Here is a 17,393-nt window from a genome sequence, read left to right on the forward strand (position 1 = left end):
GGCTTATGTACGTATGTATGTTTAGGATTCACTCGGTCAACATACATAAGCATTGCATGATTCCAAGTTAAATATCCAAGTTGAGTCAGTCAGAATTTTACAGCACAAAGAGGCCCTTCAACCCATTGTGCCTGCTCTGGCCATCAAGCACCTACCTATTATAATCTAATTTTTCAGCACTTTGTCTGTTGCCTTGTATGCTATGGTGTATCAAGTGCTCATTTAAATGCTTAAATGTTGGAAGGATTCCCGTCTCTTCCATCCCTTCAGGCAGTGAGTTTCAGATACCCACCACTCTGGGTGAAAAGGTTTCCCCTCAAATCCACTGCCCTTAAATCTATGCCCCATAGAAATGTCCCCTTGGATATTGACCCCTCCAAGTGGAAAGGTTTCTTCCATCTACCCCATTTCCCTCAATTTTATTCACCTCAATCAGGTCTCTCTCCTGAGCGCCCCCCGCCCCCCCCCTCCCCAAGCATTCTGTGCTCCAGAGAAAACAATCCCCACCTAGTCAGCCTCTCTTCATAGCCGAAACGTTCCAGGCCATCATGGGGAATCTCCCTCTCTGCCCTTCCTATAGTGTGGCAACCAGAACTGCACACAATACTCCAGCTGTGGCCTAACAAGCATTTTATACAGCTCCATCATAACCTGCCTGCTCTTATATTCTATGCCTCAGCTGACAGAGGCAAGTATCCCATTACAAAATAAGAAGGCAGACGGGACTTAATTCTGGTTTCTGGAAACTGCGGAGCAGAACTTCACATATATAATAAATATATTCATTTTGTTAATTACAAAGACCTTTGTTTAAGTTTGAATTAAATAAATTGACAAAATATTTTCTGAGAAATTAAATTATAATTTGCAAAATGTCATAAAAAATGAAGTTTTCCAAGCATGTAAGCCATATTTCATCAGATTTAATTTTCAAATTATAAAATATTAACATGAATGAATCAAAATTAGATATGTAACCTCAGTTTTAAATTTTCAAAAGGGAAAGTGACATCTTCATTGGGTTAAAGATTCCATGACTTCCATTGTAGCCATGACCCATGCATTCTATGTTTAAAGCCATGATTCAGGCTTCCTGCATTGTTATGTTAACATAGAACATACAGTGCAGAAGGAGGTCATTCGGCCCATCGAGTCTGCACCGACCCACTTAAGCCCTCACTTCCACCCCATCCCCTTAACCCAATAACCCCATCTAACCTTTTTGGCCACTAAGGGCAATTTAGCATAGCCAATCCACCTAACCTGCACGTCTTTGGATTGTGGGAGGAAACCGGAGCACCTGGAGGAAACCCACGCAGATACTGGGAGAACGTGTAGACTCCGCACAGACAGTGACCCAGCGGGGAATCAAACCTGGGACCTTGGTGCTATGAAGCCACAGTGCTATCCACTTGTGCAACCTGCTGCCCTTAAGTTTTGACTGGACATCTAAAAGCATGATTATTCATGAAGCCATTAAAATATCTCTAATTATTGGCAGGTAATATAATCCCAATTTTCATTTGTGACAGACCACTTCCACATGTACATTACCCTCTTAAAAAATTTAAATTGGTTGCCTTAGGATTCCAAAATAAGGCAACTGTCACATGTAAAGTGGAAAAAGTGCCGGAAAATATTTACTCAAAATATTTTCAACTATCCATCTATTGCTTCAATTTAATATGCATAATCAACACATCCAAAACAACTGGAAAATAGTTATAAGCCTTGCTGAATCAAGATTTTCTTCTGAAATAGCTGAGAACAATCCAAATGTGTTTGCACCAAATTAAGACCATGAATGGATGCAAATCAGGGTTTTTCACCCCTGCATTTGACAGTCCATATATCTTCTCCTATTCATCATAATGAAACAATCATGAATAGGTGAGCACAGAAGTAAGCCAAAACCTAACAATATTGTTACATGGAAGCATAACTTCTAATAGTTTGTTCAGAATTTACTTTTGAGATTTATGTACATTTATACTAAAAACTGAAAGAATCAAATCTGTCAGGCTACTAATCAGCATTAAACCTTGGTACAACTAAAAGGAATGCAACTTTTTTAACATAATGCAACAGAAGAAATTCACTCTGCAGGGAATAATTTTATTTTACACTGAAGTCTATTGTTTAGAAGAACAAAATTTTCAAACTACAACTACAATTGCAACACGCCATTTGAGCAAGTTTGAACAACCTGCGTACAAACTGAACCACCTCAGGGTTTCTCAGATAATCAGAATTTATTCAAACAAATTATCTTTATCGTGGAGTTGTTGCAACTGTGAAAAATCTTGAATAATTATATTATATTAAATTTGTGAGCTATAATCACTGACCTCAATTACAGCTGTCCAGTAAAACCTAGCTGCCTTAAAAAAAGGTTCATATCTGTGTACTAATAGAACCATTCAACATGGAATGAATCAAGTAGACATTAAGACATCGCTTTCAATTTGCTCATTATCCTAAGCTTAATAGCCATAATTCTAAATAATTCCACATGAGTATTTCCTATCGAGATAAGTGCAAAAGGTTGGTGTGCTTCCATGTAACTTTTTTTTTAAAAAGTTTGAAAGTGCTAATTTATCAGTGCTCCACAGAGAGTCACTGCTTAAATTTACCAAGAAAACATTTATGCACTTACAAGTCACATACATCTGGATCACTTTTATAAAGTGATCAATCTCAACATAAAAAGGGGAAGATTTCCCAAAGTGCATTCAATTTGCAACGAACTGTACAGTTTCAGAATACCAATTCCCCAGTGACCTCATGACAACTTTTGTACGAATCATCAAATCGGAATCGTTTGGGAACGATGGTCGATTCATCAGAAATATTTTCTTTATCCAAATGTCTGCACACGCCAAATGTCAGGGATCGTACAGGGTTTTCTTCTAAAGGCTTAGTGCACTCTTCGGACTGTGAAGCACACGGCATAATTTCAGGTGCAGGATTAATCATCAATTCTTCTGCTTGCAGCCATGGATGAAAAAGACATGCTTCAGCATTTAATCGGTCCCTTCAAGATAAAAAGAGAAGTTATAATTTGTCTAATTATTTTTTTAAGAAAGACGAAAGGATGGAGATTAATTAGAACAGTGAAAATAGTTGTTCAATCACATCAAACCAAATTTGTGCATCTGCCAGTGACTTAAACAGCTAAAGATCAATTTCATGACAGTCCAATACACCATCAATTTATTTGTTAAACAAGATAAACAAAAAGCATCATCAACAAAACAAGACATAGCAACCAGTAAAGTCTTTAAATGACTTCATAAATAAATGAGTCAAGACTGATAGGCTCAAGACTGATGGGCAGAAAGGTTAACCAATGTAGTAGGATACATTTCCTCCTCCAAATTGAAGCAATTGCTAAACATTACAGAATTGAGACCAACTTAAAGAAGGTGTTTCTTTAACAAGTTTTACATTAAGTGAAAATAGGGCACAGTCCTGTGATTTTCGCTTCCTGTCATACAAATGAGACAAGAACCATGGATAAGTCGTGAAATACAGGTCAGCCAAAAGGAAATATTTGAAAACTAAATGGATGGATTGTGGGCAGGATTGGCAAATCTGCATATTAGAGCGAGACAGCTAGTCTGACTCCAATGTGTAGATACCGGAGGTACCTGAGGCTTTGGGATTCAGCCCCTTTGCCTCAAGAGACCTCGAGCAACCGCCTTTCAGCATTGGTCCCCACAAATGGGAACCAGGCAGGATGGCACTCATGGGGATCTCCCAGGGGTTTGGAGGCACCCAGCTTCATGCCTTTTGGGCTGGATGCTGTTCTGGCACTGCTGGTGTCACATGGGTACCCTGGCAGTGCTACCTGGGTGCCAGCCTGGAACTGCCAAGCCCCCATATGGCATTGGCATAGGCACTGCCAAGATGCCATTTTTTGCGCATGTGCAATTGGGCCTGGGTGCCCTGCATGGGTGTGGTTGAAGCTGGTCAGGGTTCACTTTGGAGGCCTCGGAGAACGGGACGGCATTTGAAAATGGTGTTCTGCCTTCTCACTACACTGGGAAGCTCCAATGAGCGGAGCTCCCGACTGTACAAAACAGGGCTATGTGCAGTCTTAGCATAATCCCATTCAGGCTCCTCATACAATGCGAGTCGCGTTGAATAGCCATCCCTTGCATCACTTCCACATAATCCCACTGAAAAGCCTTAATGCCGTTTATTAGTTTGAACTGCACGTACACTACATTTATTGGTAGTTCCACTCTGCTTGGCTGAGTATACCCTACTGAATTACATTGTCTGCCAATTGAGAAAACAGATTGGTGGCATTATACAAAGAACGGCACTGGGCTGTGTCAGAGTCTTCATTTGACCAAACTCTGCCATCTTTTTCGGTATTAGAGTGGTATGTATACTGCACAGGGGTAACTGTGCATGTACTCACGCAACATGGTACTTGCCTCCAACCAGTGAGATTCTTTTAATTCCGTCTGGCACAACCAAGCTTGTGTCAGTTTTTGGGACACTGACAAACTCCAATTTCTCCAAGACGGTTTCTTTCTCAGGGTGCTTTGAATTGTATGAAAGGTTTGACAGAGATTGTTTAGTTCTGTGAGGCACTATGGCAGTGGTTAGCAGTGCTGCCTCAGTGCCAGAGACCTGGGATGAATTCCGGCCTTGGGTGACTGGTGTGGAGTTTGCACTTTGTACCTGTGTCTTGCGTGGGTTTCCTCCAGGAGCTCTGGTTTCCTCCTACAGACCAAAGATATGCAGGTTGGGTGGATTGGCTATGCTAAATTGCCCCTTAATGTCCAACGGTTAGATGAGGTTATGGGGATAGGACAGAGTGTGGGCCGTTCTTTTGGAGAGCCAGTGCAGACCTGATGGGTTAAATGACCTCCGTCTGCTCTCTATGATTCTATGTGTTTCTTGGCACAGCGAGCGCCGGGAAACACATGCGTAATCGCGCTCGCTAGGGGACGTTGTTCCCCTTTGGGAGAGCCACACCCATAGTTTCCTTTTGTATCCTCCATAATGGTGACCATGAAACTATCAATTATCACAAAAAACCATCTGGTTTATTAATGGTCTTTACAGAAGAAAACCTGTAGCCTCATCTAATCTGGTGTACTTGTGATTCCAGATCTAAAACAATGGAGGTTGACTCTTAATTTTCTCAAAATGTAATAAACCTTGCCAGGTACACCCACATCCCATGAACAAAAAAATGACAGATCTGGCAAGTTGGATCTTGATGCACTTTTGGTTGTGCAAGATCTTGACAATCCACTAATTTTTAGGGTTTGTTATTGGTCTGTAACATCTATTAATTATATTTAACAACTGTTAAATGGTTCAATTTCTGTTAGTGAGATGATGGACAGTCAAGACAGTTAACAATCTTTACAGGAAGGCTGTTGTCTGTGAGAAAGACATTTTAATTTTTTTATAACTTAAGTGCCTAGAAATCTGGTATTCCGCAGCTATTTGAAGAAATAGCTAAAACGGGTGTGTTCTTAGAATGACAGTGTATTTAAAGAAACCATGTATTGCTTTAATTAATTTGCATCAGGGGAATACCTTTATTTTCTGATTTGATAGGAAGTGTTTTTAACGGTTTTAGTTAAATTATGTTGACAAGAGGATGTGGCTTTGTGACTGTTCAGTGTCTAAAGGAAATGTATCATTTGTTTGCAACAAAATTAAAACTTTAAGATATAGAGCGGTGTCTCAGGTTACAACCCAAGAGGCAGGAATAGCAAAGGTGGGGCGACACAAGGTGACTTGCATCCTAATAATAATTGCTTATTGTCACAAGCCATAAGCCACAAGTCACAAATCATAAGCCAAATGGAAGAGGTCAATTTGGATTATTTCCAAGTAAGGGGAGTAATGAGAAGTGGGGATAAAAGGTGGAAAATCATGATCTTTGTTGGCTATGTTACCATGGTTTATGGGGTATGACTCTTCTGGACATAGTTCAACATCACTTCAAAGACAGACGAGAGAGCCACCCGTGCTGGCAACATTCAAGTACTCCTTGGATCTTGAGGGACAAGAAACGTTCTATGTTGTCTTAACTGCTTTAAGTATAAGCAAATCTGGCTTAATAAATGGTACTCTATTCATAAATACTAGTTATTCATACCTTGTAGGTAAAGTACAAGTGAGGGTTTTAAAATTAATTTATACTTAAGTCCTAAAATCTTACAGTGCAACTCCAAATGGTATGGAAACTAAATGGAAAGTTGGCAAAGTTGACCTATTTAAATATCTTTCGACTACAAAGTTTAAAAACTGCTAGATGACAATAGAATTCATCTGTTTTGAAATGTTCTCACTGGATAAGCAGGAGATACATAACAACCTAGTTTTTGATCCACACTAATGTTGTCTGTAGAAAGAAAAAAGGCTGATCAAGCATCTACAAAGTACAATTTATACTGCAACTCCAATTCATGTAGGAGGTAGACAGAATGAAGAAATAGCAATTGCTGTGAAGAGAATTGTGAAATCTTAAGGAATTGAAGAATACAACAGCCCCTCTGACATCCCAGAACTCCTCATTCCAATTCTTCAATACCCACTTCAATAACTTGCCTCTTCAACCCCACCACTTCCACAATACATGCATGGTGGTGTCATAACACAACACATTTCCACAACTGATGGACCCTGGAACCTCTCTCCAAAGCTTACAATCCTGGGCTCTTTTGTCAGACTCCAGACCTTAGTGTCACTCCAAGACAGCAGAGTTAATTTGTAAGTGCTCCCAGATTCGAACAGTTCCCCATTACTGGCAGATCCTTGCTGACTTTCAGTAATACCATACTTCACTATTCCCACCAATTCCTGATATATTCTAATGATCATCCCAATTCTACTCATGTTAAAGGGCACAGCGTCTTCCATGGTGTAATCACAAGTGTCTGGAAAACCTCCCTTGCGATACCTGAGAACGTTCTACTTCTAGATTTTCACAGTATTTTCCAGTATCCTTGTATTTTAGCCCTGTGCCTCTCTCATTACAGTGCAAAGGAGATATGATTTTTTAAAAAACATGGAACCTTTTCTTGGAATAGTGAAAGTATTTTTCATACAAACACTAAAATAATGTAAAGCTTGCATTTTGTTTTTCCTTGGTTACTACATTCAAGGCATTGTTTATGTATTCAAAAATGCTTGCATCAGCTTATTTTATTTTTTAGATTCTATTCGCAAGTAGCAAACACAAAATTAGTCATTTTGTAGTACAGAACTAGAAGACAACATTTTGTCAAAGCTTTTTGTTTTGCACTCATCAATATATCGCAAAAATATCAATATCCAAGGAAACAACAACTGTATAATGTATGAAGAGAGGGTGTTGATCGGTTGGTAACTGGACTCTGACGAAGACATTGCCATGGAGAATGCACCAGTTGATTGTAATCGAAACTTAACTGCCAAGCATTTTTTGAAATTTAAACCAGGCAGCTTGACTCAGATTGGTCAAGGCAGTGCCCTGAGGAATGAACCAGCAAATGGTCATCACTTATTTTGTTTAGCTGAAACGGACAGTGTGCGCACATTCTTTCTGACTACAAATAACAGAGTCCTGCGTATTAATAAGTGTAGCTTCCAGTACATGTAAATGCACCACACTGTGAGCTAGACTGAATGTTAAGCTGGTTGTTGCGGACTTTGGCTTTTTTCAGCAATACTCAGGATACAAAATTAAATATTTTTCCCTGGTCATACTTACAACTGACATAAAACACAACTGTTATGCATTACTCCAACATAAAACACAAACAAGAATGCTGCTATATGACATTGAAGAGTCAGTTGCAACAGTAATTAAGTGCTTCTGCAGTGCTAACCAATCATCTATCCATTTACAAATAGTTTGTCTGCCTTGCTCATCACTGAACAAAGCACAACTGAATATTTGCTAGCCAATCTTTCCACCTTCCCTTCTGCCAAAAAAGTTACTTGGTCAAAGTTATGGATTGGTAATTTTTATTCCATAACAGGAGCATCAAATGCAAGATTATTATCGAAATTTGAATCAGTGTCAGTGTTTTATTAGCTTTAGAGTATATATTACATGCTCTGGAATTTGCACGTTCATCTCATGTGTTATTTCTCAATTAACATTTTCCTCATGACACTGATAAGATATTTATGAAATAAAGGACTATTCACCTCATTAACCCAGAACTTTCAACAAACATCCACAAATCATGGTTAATATCCCATGAAACCTTAACAACTGACTTACCTAAAGTACACTCAAGCTCAAAGATAACAATTTATGCTATTCAATCCTAATCAGTTGCATTGCATAAATTACATCCCTATGATTGCAAATGGGACTGGATTTGATTCCAGAAACCTCTTCAATTTAAAACCAAGCCCCTGATTCAGTGATCTGGTCAAGAATTACAAACCTACTCTGACCATTTTTAATTTTGTTGAAGGGCAATAATCCAATAAGTACAGTAAAATCCTTATTATCCAGTATGCACAGTTAACGGATGGTGCTGATATAGTGACGGTTCGTATTAGATCAGAAATTCCAGTTAGTAGAGAATTCCAGTTGTTGTGGGCTGGATAACACAGTCAACTGTGTTTGAGAACATTCATATGTATCTACAAATGGGACTAAGTAAAACTTCCATTCATCCACAAGTCGAGATTGCCAGTCAGGATTCCAATATCGTGGATGCTGGAAATCGGAAATAAAAAACAGAAAATGCAGGAAATATTCAGCAAGTTGGGCAGCATTTGTTGAGAGAAACAGATTTAACATTTCGGGTCGGTGACCTTCTGAAACTGTTTCTCTCCAGAAATGCTGCCAGACCTGATGAATGATTCCAGCACCTTTTTTGAGAATCATCGAATTTAGTGCAGAAGGTGACGATTCGGCTCAGAGTTTGCACCAGCCCTTGGAAAGAGCATCCTACCTAAGCCCACACCTCCACCCTATCCCCATAACCATTAACCCCACCTAACCTTTTTTTTGGACACCAAGGGCAATTTAGCATGGCCAATCCACCTATCCTGCACATCTTTGGACTATGGGAGGAAACCGGAGCACCCGGAGGAAACCCACGCAGACACGTGGAGAATGTGCAGACGTCACACAGTGACCTAAGCTGGGAATGGAACCTGGGACCCTGGAGCTTTGAATCAACTGTAGTAACCACTGTGCTGTTGTGTCGCAAGGGTTTTGTTTTTATTTCAGGATTCCTATGCCCTTCTACATCATTTTCAAGCTCCGATTCATGCACATCATCCTTCAACAACTGTACAATTTAAAAACTAATTGTTGATTGTCAGCCACAACCATGGAGTAAATCAGATATTAATTTTATTGTAGTTATCTGCCAACTTCACTTGATTGTAAAGCACCAAGAAACCCTGAATGGACAAGTGAAAATACAGTTAAAGCACTTGAATGGTTTCGGATCCACTGACAGTGCCATGCCAACTTATTTGATTTCTGGTTGGAGTTGGAAGTTCAAGCACCTTGATTAGTGGCTTTGAGTGGTCAGCATTGGTAGGACTGATGGATATAACATGCCATTGTATCTCAAGCATAGTGAGCCCGTTTTAAAGTGGAATAGGTCATCTGCTTTGGTATATAGGGTAGTCCACTTTCATTTTTTCCAGTGGCTTTGCTATTCTGCCCCATTTATTCTACTGCCCCAGCCATTTTAAACAAAGTTATATTCAACATTACAGCTGATTGAAAAGCAGTTCATGGAGTTGCAATGCAGAAAAAGACCATACTGATTTAAAATAAGGCTGATAACAAAATGGTAAATTATCGAGGAGAGCAGAAGGTAGAATATCACTGCTGTTTAGTTGGCAGTAGTGTTGATGCTGCTTCTATATACAGCACATAGCTGTCTACCAAGTTTTGTAATTCTGGAAAACTTCAGTCATACGAAAAGCATCCACTTATTGAAATGCCATTCAATCCCGGGACAAAATATTCTGCTCGAGAGCAGATAAAGGCAATTCATTCTCAGCCTGTGCCTATTTAACTTTACAAAAGTATGCCCAATGTGATTTTCACTGCCTTTCCAAAAAAAACAACAATCTCTTGCATGGTAGAACTTCGAACATAGTTAACGCAGAGGCACACTTCCCAACATGATTGAGACATTGCCATTTAACCTGATCTAACACTTAAATTCAATAAAAATCCAATTCTCTATTTTTCTTCAAGATTTATTTTACCAATACCATGTTTTAACTTGAGAAAAGTCAAAATGACAATTGTAGTTTGGTGCCAATCACGGAGAACATTAAAGCTATCAAAAACACCATGTGACTTTACAAATTTGTGCAGTTTGAAAAAACGTATTGCAGAATTTGTGAACTATTTTAAGATGCTTTTAAGTACATGATTTTATTTTCCCCATCAAATGTATACTTACTCAGGTTTTTTGACGAGAAGCTGCTGAATAAATCCAATGGCAGTTTCAGAGATTCCTTCAAATGTTTCTTCTGAATAATCAACATTAACTTGAGAGATATTGAGAAAAGTCTCTTGTTTATCTTCACCCTGAAATGGTGACTTTCCTGTCAGCAGCATATAAACCAACACTCCAATGCTCCTGTAGATAACAGACAAAACAAAGCTGCAAATCAGAATCTCTAATTGTTTGTCCAATTTCAGTGCAAAGAATCACAGCTGTGTGCATCATTACACAACTTTGGTGTAATTTCTTGAGAACATGGTGGATATGCTTGGCACAGCTCTCTTTAAAATATCACACCTGTGCACATATAACATCGAGGTGACAAGTTTATCCAAATAACTTCCAGTTGATGGTGACTGACAGTTAACTGCCCAGCATTGTTTGACTTTGGTCAAGGCATTGCCCTGAGAAATGAACCAGCAAATGGTAGTCACTTATTTTGTTTAGCTGTAACAGGTGCAATGTGTGCACATGTCCTCTGTCTGCAAAGAACAGGGCCCCCGTGTATTAATAAATGTAGCTTCCAATGCACCACACTGCAAGCCCGACTGACAATGTTAAATTGGTTGTCAGCATAATTCTTAGCACGTTGTTCAATCGCGGAATCACATCAAATATTGGACATTGTTTTGGGTTTTGTAAACAGGCTGATTAGGTACGTTCTAAATCTTACCCGCAGCAAAAGGGAAATGCCGTTTGACACAATGCACCAGTCTTTTGATGTATGGCCTACATACCTAACATTACAATGGCACTGAAATGCATATACCACATTACTCATTTGTGCGATCCTGTTAGCGGCAAATACCACTCGTGTTGCCGACTGCTCAAATTTTTGAAATACCTTGTCCTTCCAGGGGAGAATCGGGAGATAAACTGGACACTTTGCAGGGCCGAAAGTGACGGCCTTTGGCCTGTTCATGGGTATATCATGAGACTTGACACATGGATGATGTTTGCTAGATTTAAAGCTACAGCTCCATGTAATAACTTCCTTACATGTTTCAATGGGCTCCATCTGTACTTAAATTTACTTCGAAATAGAGCAGTCAAACAAACTCCCTTTCCTCGATAGGTTGATGTTGAAATAGGATGCATAAAAGACATCCTACAGGGCAGAACGGTGGTGCAGTGGGTTAGCCCTGCTGCCTCATTGCGCCGAGGTCCCAGATTCGATCCTGGTTCTGATTCGCTGTCCGTGTGGATTTTGCACATTCTCCCCGTGTTTGCGTGGGTTTCGGCCCCACAGCCCAAAGATGTGCAGTGTAGGTGGATTGGCCACACTAAATTGCCCCTTAATTGGAAAAAATTAATTGGGTATTCTAAATTTATATTAAAAAATAAAAGGCATCCTACAGGATAATATTGCACAAATCCACGGACGGGCCTATAGCCGTCACTTAGGCCCAGTGTTTAATCCAAGATAAAATGAAAGGGGTCATGTGACCTGCCTAACAGGCCTAAGTGACGTGGCTGTTAATGATTAAAGGGAGATATGGGTTGTTTTGCTGGAAAGAAGGTACAAGGTGCTCACACTTGGAGACAGCAGCAACTGTGTTTAGTGGTTTGACTGCCGGTCTCCAAAGTCCCACAAAGTTGTTGAAAATGTTCATTTGTAAACAGTGAAGCTTTAAATTATCAATTTTCTTCCAAGAGAAAAATAGAGTTGGGTCGAAGACGGACTAAATTGCATTTCTACCTAGTTCCAAGGCTCATGTGATTCACATTGCCACGGAGGTGGGATTTCAGAAGGTGTTTATAAGAAGCCATTATGAGATCAGGTTGTAATTTTCCAAAAAAAAAAAAACTTATCAAACCTCACCGCTAGGATTGGAGAGAGGGAGCAGCTAGCGGTCAAGTTTCTCTGGTTTGCAATGCAGTTGAGAACTCATGCTCAGATTGAAATGACAGCTCTTGCATAATGATTTGAAACGAGACTGGAAGATTTGCCTAGCTTGCACTAGAGGGAGAATTTCCAGGAAGAACCCCAACGGTGAAGGACAAGTTACCAAGCTGGGAAAGGAAAATATTGGAAACAAACTTTCTTGACCCGAGTATCACTTTGGGCTTTTTCCAGAATTTTAAATGTATTTTATTCCAAACTGATTCAAACATAAATAATCCAGGGAACACACTCCCCAACTCAGTTTTACAGTCTGTACAAATTTTCCCCCTTTTCCAACCCCCCACCCCCCATGAAGAACAACTCCTCAAACGTGGCCACACACACAGTTCCCACCATGCCTCAAAGCACTCCGCTGAATCCCTTATGAGTTATCTCAGTGGTCCATACGCTCGCCACCGGGGCTACATATAGTAGCACCCATGCCACAAATTTTAGCCCAAATGCAAACCTTTCCAGGATCTTGAACAGGTACCGCCACTCCACCCGATCAAATGCCTTCTCCACGTCCATAGGCATCAACACCTCGGGGTCATGATCACATTCAGTAATCGCCTTGAATGGCTCGAGTTGCCTGCCCTTTACGAAGCCCGATTGTCCTCTGCAGCCACCCCCAGAATGCATCCTTCCATCCACCAACTTAGCCAGCACTTTTACGTCAGTGTTTAAGAGGCGGTATGACCCACATCCCAATGGGTCCTTCCCTTTCTTTGATATAGTAAGAATCCCGGGGTTCTTAAATCTCCACGGGTCAACCTTACTCATCCTTTCCATAAACCCTCCCAGCTCCTTTGCCATCCACAGCCTGCCCATTGACCTGGAGCTCAACCTGCACACCCTCAGCTCCAACCCACAGTTAAAGCCCCCTCCCATAACCAAGTGATGTGCGGCCAAGTCCCGAACCGCTTCCAACAAACCTCACATCGTCCAAATTTGGTGGGTATACATTCACTAGCACAACCGGCATTCCCTCCAACATCCCGCTCACCATCAAATATCTGGCAGTTGCCCCTTTTCATCTACAGTTAGAACATAGAACATACAGTGCAGAAGGAGGCCATTCGGCCCATCGAGTCTGCACCGACCCACTTAAGCCCTCACTTCCACCTTATCCCCATAACCCAATAATCCCTCCTAACCTTTTTGGGCATTAAGGGCAATTTAGCATGGCCAATCCACCTAACCTGCACGTCTTTGGACTGTGGGAGGAAACCGGAGCACCCGGAGGAAACCCACGCAGACACGGGGAGAACGTGCAGACTCCACACAGACAGTGACCCAGCGAGGAATTGAACCTGGGACCCTGGCGCTGTGAAGCCACAATGCTATCCACTGTGCTACCGTGCTGCCCCTGTACAAACTTATTACCCCTGTAACAAGTAGTCGACCCAAACGTTCTCCCACCTAGGAAGAAAAGAAACACCCCCTACCCCTCTCCACCCCTACACTACTCGTATTCACCAAACTCCACTGTGTCAACTTCTCCATCGCCCAAAAATCACCAAGGGCATTCAAATGGTCATTGGATAGACATATGGACAATAAGGGAATAGTGTAGATGGACTTTAGAGTGGTTTCACAGTTCGGCGCAACATCGAGGACCGAAGGGCCTGTACTGCGCTGTAATGTTCTAAAAAAAAATTTTAAAAAAAGTTCTTCCCCAGTTTATGTTCTTTAATAAAGCCATTGGTCGCCTCTGGAGTTTCAAAATAATACTCCCGGCCTTTGAAAGTCACCCACAGTTTTGCCGGGTAAAGCACCCCAAACCTAATCTGCCACTGATAAAGCACTGCCTTGGACCTGTCGAACCCAAAATGCCTTTTTGGCAGTTCTGCTCCAATGTCCTGGCATATCCGGACCTTTTTCCCCTCCAATTCACAGTTCGGTTTCTTCCTGGCCAACTGCAGATCTTTTCCTTCTCCACAAACTTGTGGCGTCTTACGATCACCGCTTGGCTTCTGCCTTAGAGGCCTGTGCATTCTATCCACCTGTGGGGGCCTTGTCCAGCACCCTCTCCGTCACCAGGCCTGTCAGCATCCTAGAGGTGCATCTCGTGGCACTCGGGCCTTCCACTCCTTCAGGCAGGCCAACGGCAGGCTCTACCATCTAGACCGGTTTTCCTGCTCTTCACGTCTTGCAACAATCTCCCAGGAGCCTCCACCTCCGCCTCCAACGCCACCACCCGACCGATCACTGTGGTCCGACATCACTTTTTCCACCTCCCGGATCTGCAACCCCCATGCCTCCAAACCCATCAGCCCTTTCCCGGATGCAACTGCCCCTGATGGGTCCTCCTGCAATTCTATTCTTTGTTGACGAAACTCCTCTCTCATAAAAGCCATCAATTGCTTCATCTGGGGCTTTCCAACCTATGCCAACCCTTCCCCCTCTGCCATCTTTCTATTGCTGCTGTGCCACAGGTCTCTTTCAACTCCTTGGCCTGGTCTTTCACCTCCTTCTGCCGGGTCTGGTAACCAACAGACATGCCACTCCCCAGGAAGGGTTGTTGGGGGGGGGGGGGGGGGAGGAGAGAGAAGACTTCTCCATACCTTCAACTGCACTTTCCCATTGGAATTTCTCCCGTTTTCTGGTGAAAAGAGCTCAGTGCGACACTTTTGAGCAGGAGCTGCCCTGTGTGCGACCACTCACTCCATTGGCCGCCACCGGAAGCCCTTTTTCCAGAATTGAACGTCCACTTGAGGAATAGCATAAAGTATATCTGTGAAGTGGGCATTCTGTTCTGTAGTTTAAAGTGCAAGCTGCCTACAAAAATAGTGTTTAGTGGACACTGCATTTTTATCTATTTATTATAGCAAAAGCCGTAAAACGTGAAATGTTGTTGCATCGTCACTGGAAGTTCCAATTTCCTTTTAAAAGATGGTGGTCTCAATGGAGATTGTAACAACTGAGATCAAGATCTTGAGGTACAATACAATACCATGATAGACGCAAAATACAAAATGACAAAGGGCAGCACGGCGGCATAGTGGTTAGTTAGCATTGCTGCCTCACAGCTCCAGTGACCCGGATTCAATTCCAGACTCGGTCTGAGTGGGGTTTGCACTTTCTCTCAGTGTCTGCAAGGGTTTCCTCTGGGTGCCCTAGTTTCCTCCCCCAGTCTAAAGATGTGCAGGTGAGGTGAACTGGCCATGCTAAATTGCCCCTTAGGTGTCCAAAGGTTAGGTATGGTTACAGAGATAGGGTGGAGGCGTGGACTTAAGTGGGGTGCTCTTCCCAAGGACCGGTGCAGACTCGATGGGCTGAATGGCCTCCCTCTGCACTGTAGGGATTCTATTAAAAGCCTTGTTTAATGTCTAAGATCGATCAGAATTGTCAGGTGAACTTGCACAGGAATGTGGTTATAGAAAACTTCTGGTGGTTGTGACCTGCCATGCACTAGCTCGCAGAGTTATCAATGCACCCTCTATCATGAAATCTTGTTCACTTCTTTGCTGGAACTATCATACTCGGGTACAAGGGGCACTACTATTACTGCACAATTTTAACATACCACATGTCTGTTTCTGTGGAAATCGGATCATAGTTCAAGATTTCAGGCGCTGCAAGAGAAAGAAATACTACATTAAGTTAAAACATTCCTATACCTTTTATGAAATGGAAATCATATTTTGTAAATTTATTAGAGCTTTGAGGAGTATAACTAGAAAGCTAGATAAAAGGGGGACCTGTGGAAGTGGTGTATTTGGATTTCTAAAAGGCAGTTAAGTGCCGCAGAAAAAGATCTCACCAGGGATCAGGGGTTGGGGTTATACATTAGCATAAATAAAGGGTCAGTTAACAGAGAGAAAGCAAAAGAGTAGAGGTAAATGGGAATTTTCAAGTTGGTGCATCAAGGATCAGTGATGGGGCTTCGGCAATTTGAAATCTAGATCACTAACTTCTATGAAGGGTTCATGGGTAATTTATCTAGGTCTGGTGATAATGCAAAGCTAGATTGCACAGCAAGATGTGAGGACAACATAAAAGTTACAAAGGAGCATGGAGGTTAATGAGTGGAAATTAAGTGGCAGAAGGAGCATCATGTGGCAAAATGTGAGGTTATTCACTTTGGCAAAAATAGAAACACAGAATATTTATGAAATGGTGACAAACTTTATACGATGTTCAGAGATATTCTAATTTTTTGTTTACAAGAAAAACAAAGTGGTAGCTGCAACAAGCAATTAGGAAGGCAAATGGCATGTTGGTCGTTATTGCAAGGTGACTGGAGTATAACAACAGATGTCTGGTTCATGAACATTCTACCAAAGGGAACAATCTCTCTCGACCTAATCTATGTAGACCCTTCATGATTTTGAACACCTCTATCAATTACTCACAAGCTTCTCCCTCCTTGTACAGATTCCCAAATCACCCTTTTGCTATTTATATGCCAATAGAAGCCTTGCGTTCCCTTTAGTTGCATTCACTTCTCATTCTGACTCCCAGCCTCTCATTTCCTTTTTCACTTCAACCTCTTCAATTTTCATATTCAGCCCTGTTCTTGCTTTCACAACCTGACATCTAGCCATATGCTCCTTCATCCTCCGCTCTCTTTCATCATCCAGGAAACTCTGGCTTTGTTTATCCCACCGTTCCACATCATGGAAATGTACCTTGATTTTGATTAGCTATGATCACAGTCTCCCAAATGTTCCCCAAATAACGGTTGATCCACTTGACCCACCTCATTCCGCAGAACTAGACACTGCAATGCCTTCTTCCTCATTGGACCAGAACCTCATCAGAAAAAAACGTCTCCCAAATACACTTTAGAATCTATTCTCCCTCTCAGCCCAATGTGGACTGAAATTACAGGGTAATCACTATTGTTCCGGAAATGAAAATGAAATGAAAATCGCTTATTGTCACAAGCAGGCTTCAAATGAAATTACTGTGAAAAGCCCCTAGTCGCCACATTCCGGCGCCTGTTCGGGGAGGCTGGTACAGGAATTGAACCGTGCTGCTGGCCTGCCTTGGTCTGCTTTAAAAGCCAGCTATTTAGCCCTGTGCTAAACCAGCCCCTGCAT

The 17,393-nt window shown here is 41.6% G+C and overlaps 1 protein-coding gene across 1 annotated transcript in view; it reads right to left on the reverse strand.

Moving 5' to 3' along the window:
• Nucleotides 1-908: 908 nt before the first annotated feature.
• Nucleotides 909-17,393, reverse strand: part of LOC140392891 (serine/threonine-protein kinase 17B-like) — a 47,083-nt gene continuing 30,598 nt past the window's right edge. The window contains exons 5-7 of the mRNA XM_072478657.1: nucleotides 15,875-15,923; nucleotides 10,416-10,595; nucleotides 909-3,034 (exon numbers count right to left, since the gene is read on the reverse strand). Of these exons, the coding sequence (XP_072334758.1) occupies nucleotides 2,758-3,034; nucleotides 10,416-10,595; nucleotides 15,875-15,923 (506 nt within the window). The 3' untranslated portion in view covers nucleotides 909-2,757. The remainder of the gene's footprint in view (nucleotides 3,035-10,415; nucleotides 10,596-15,874; nucleotides 15,924-17,393) is intronic.

This window comes from Scyliorhinus torazame, chromosome 2 (genome assembly GCF_047496885.1).
Source record: "Scyliorhinus torazame isolate Kashiwa2021f chromosome 2, sScyTor2.1, whole genome shotgun sequence".
Lineage (NCBI taxonomy): Eukaryota > Metazoa > Chordata > Chondrichthyes > Carcharhiniformes > Scyliorhinidae > Scyliorhinus > Scyliorhinus torazame.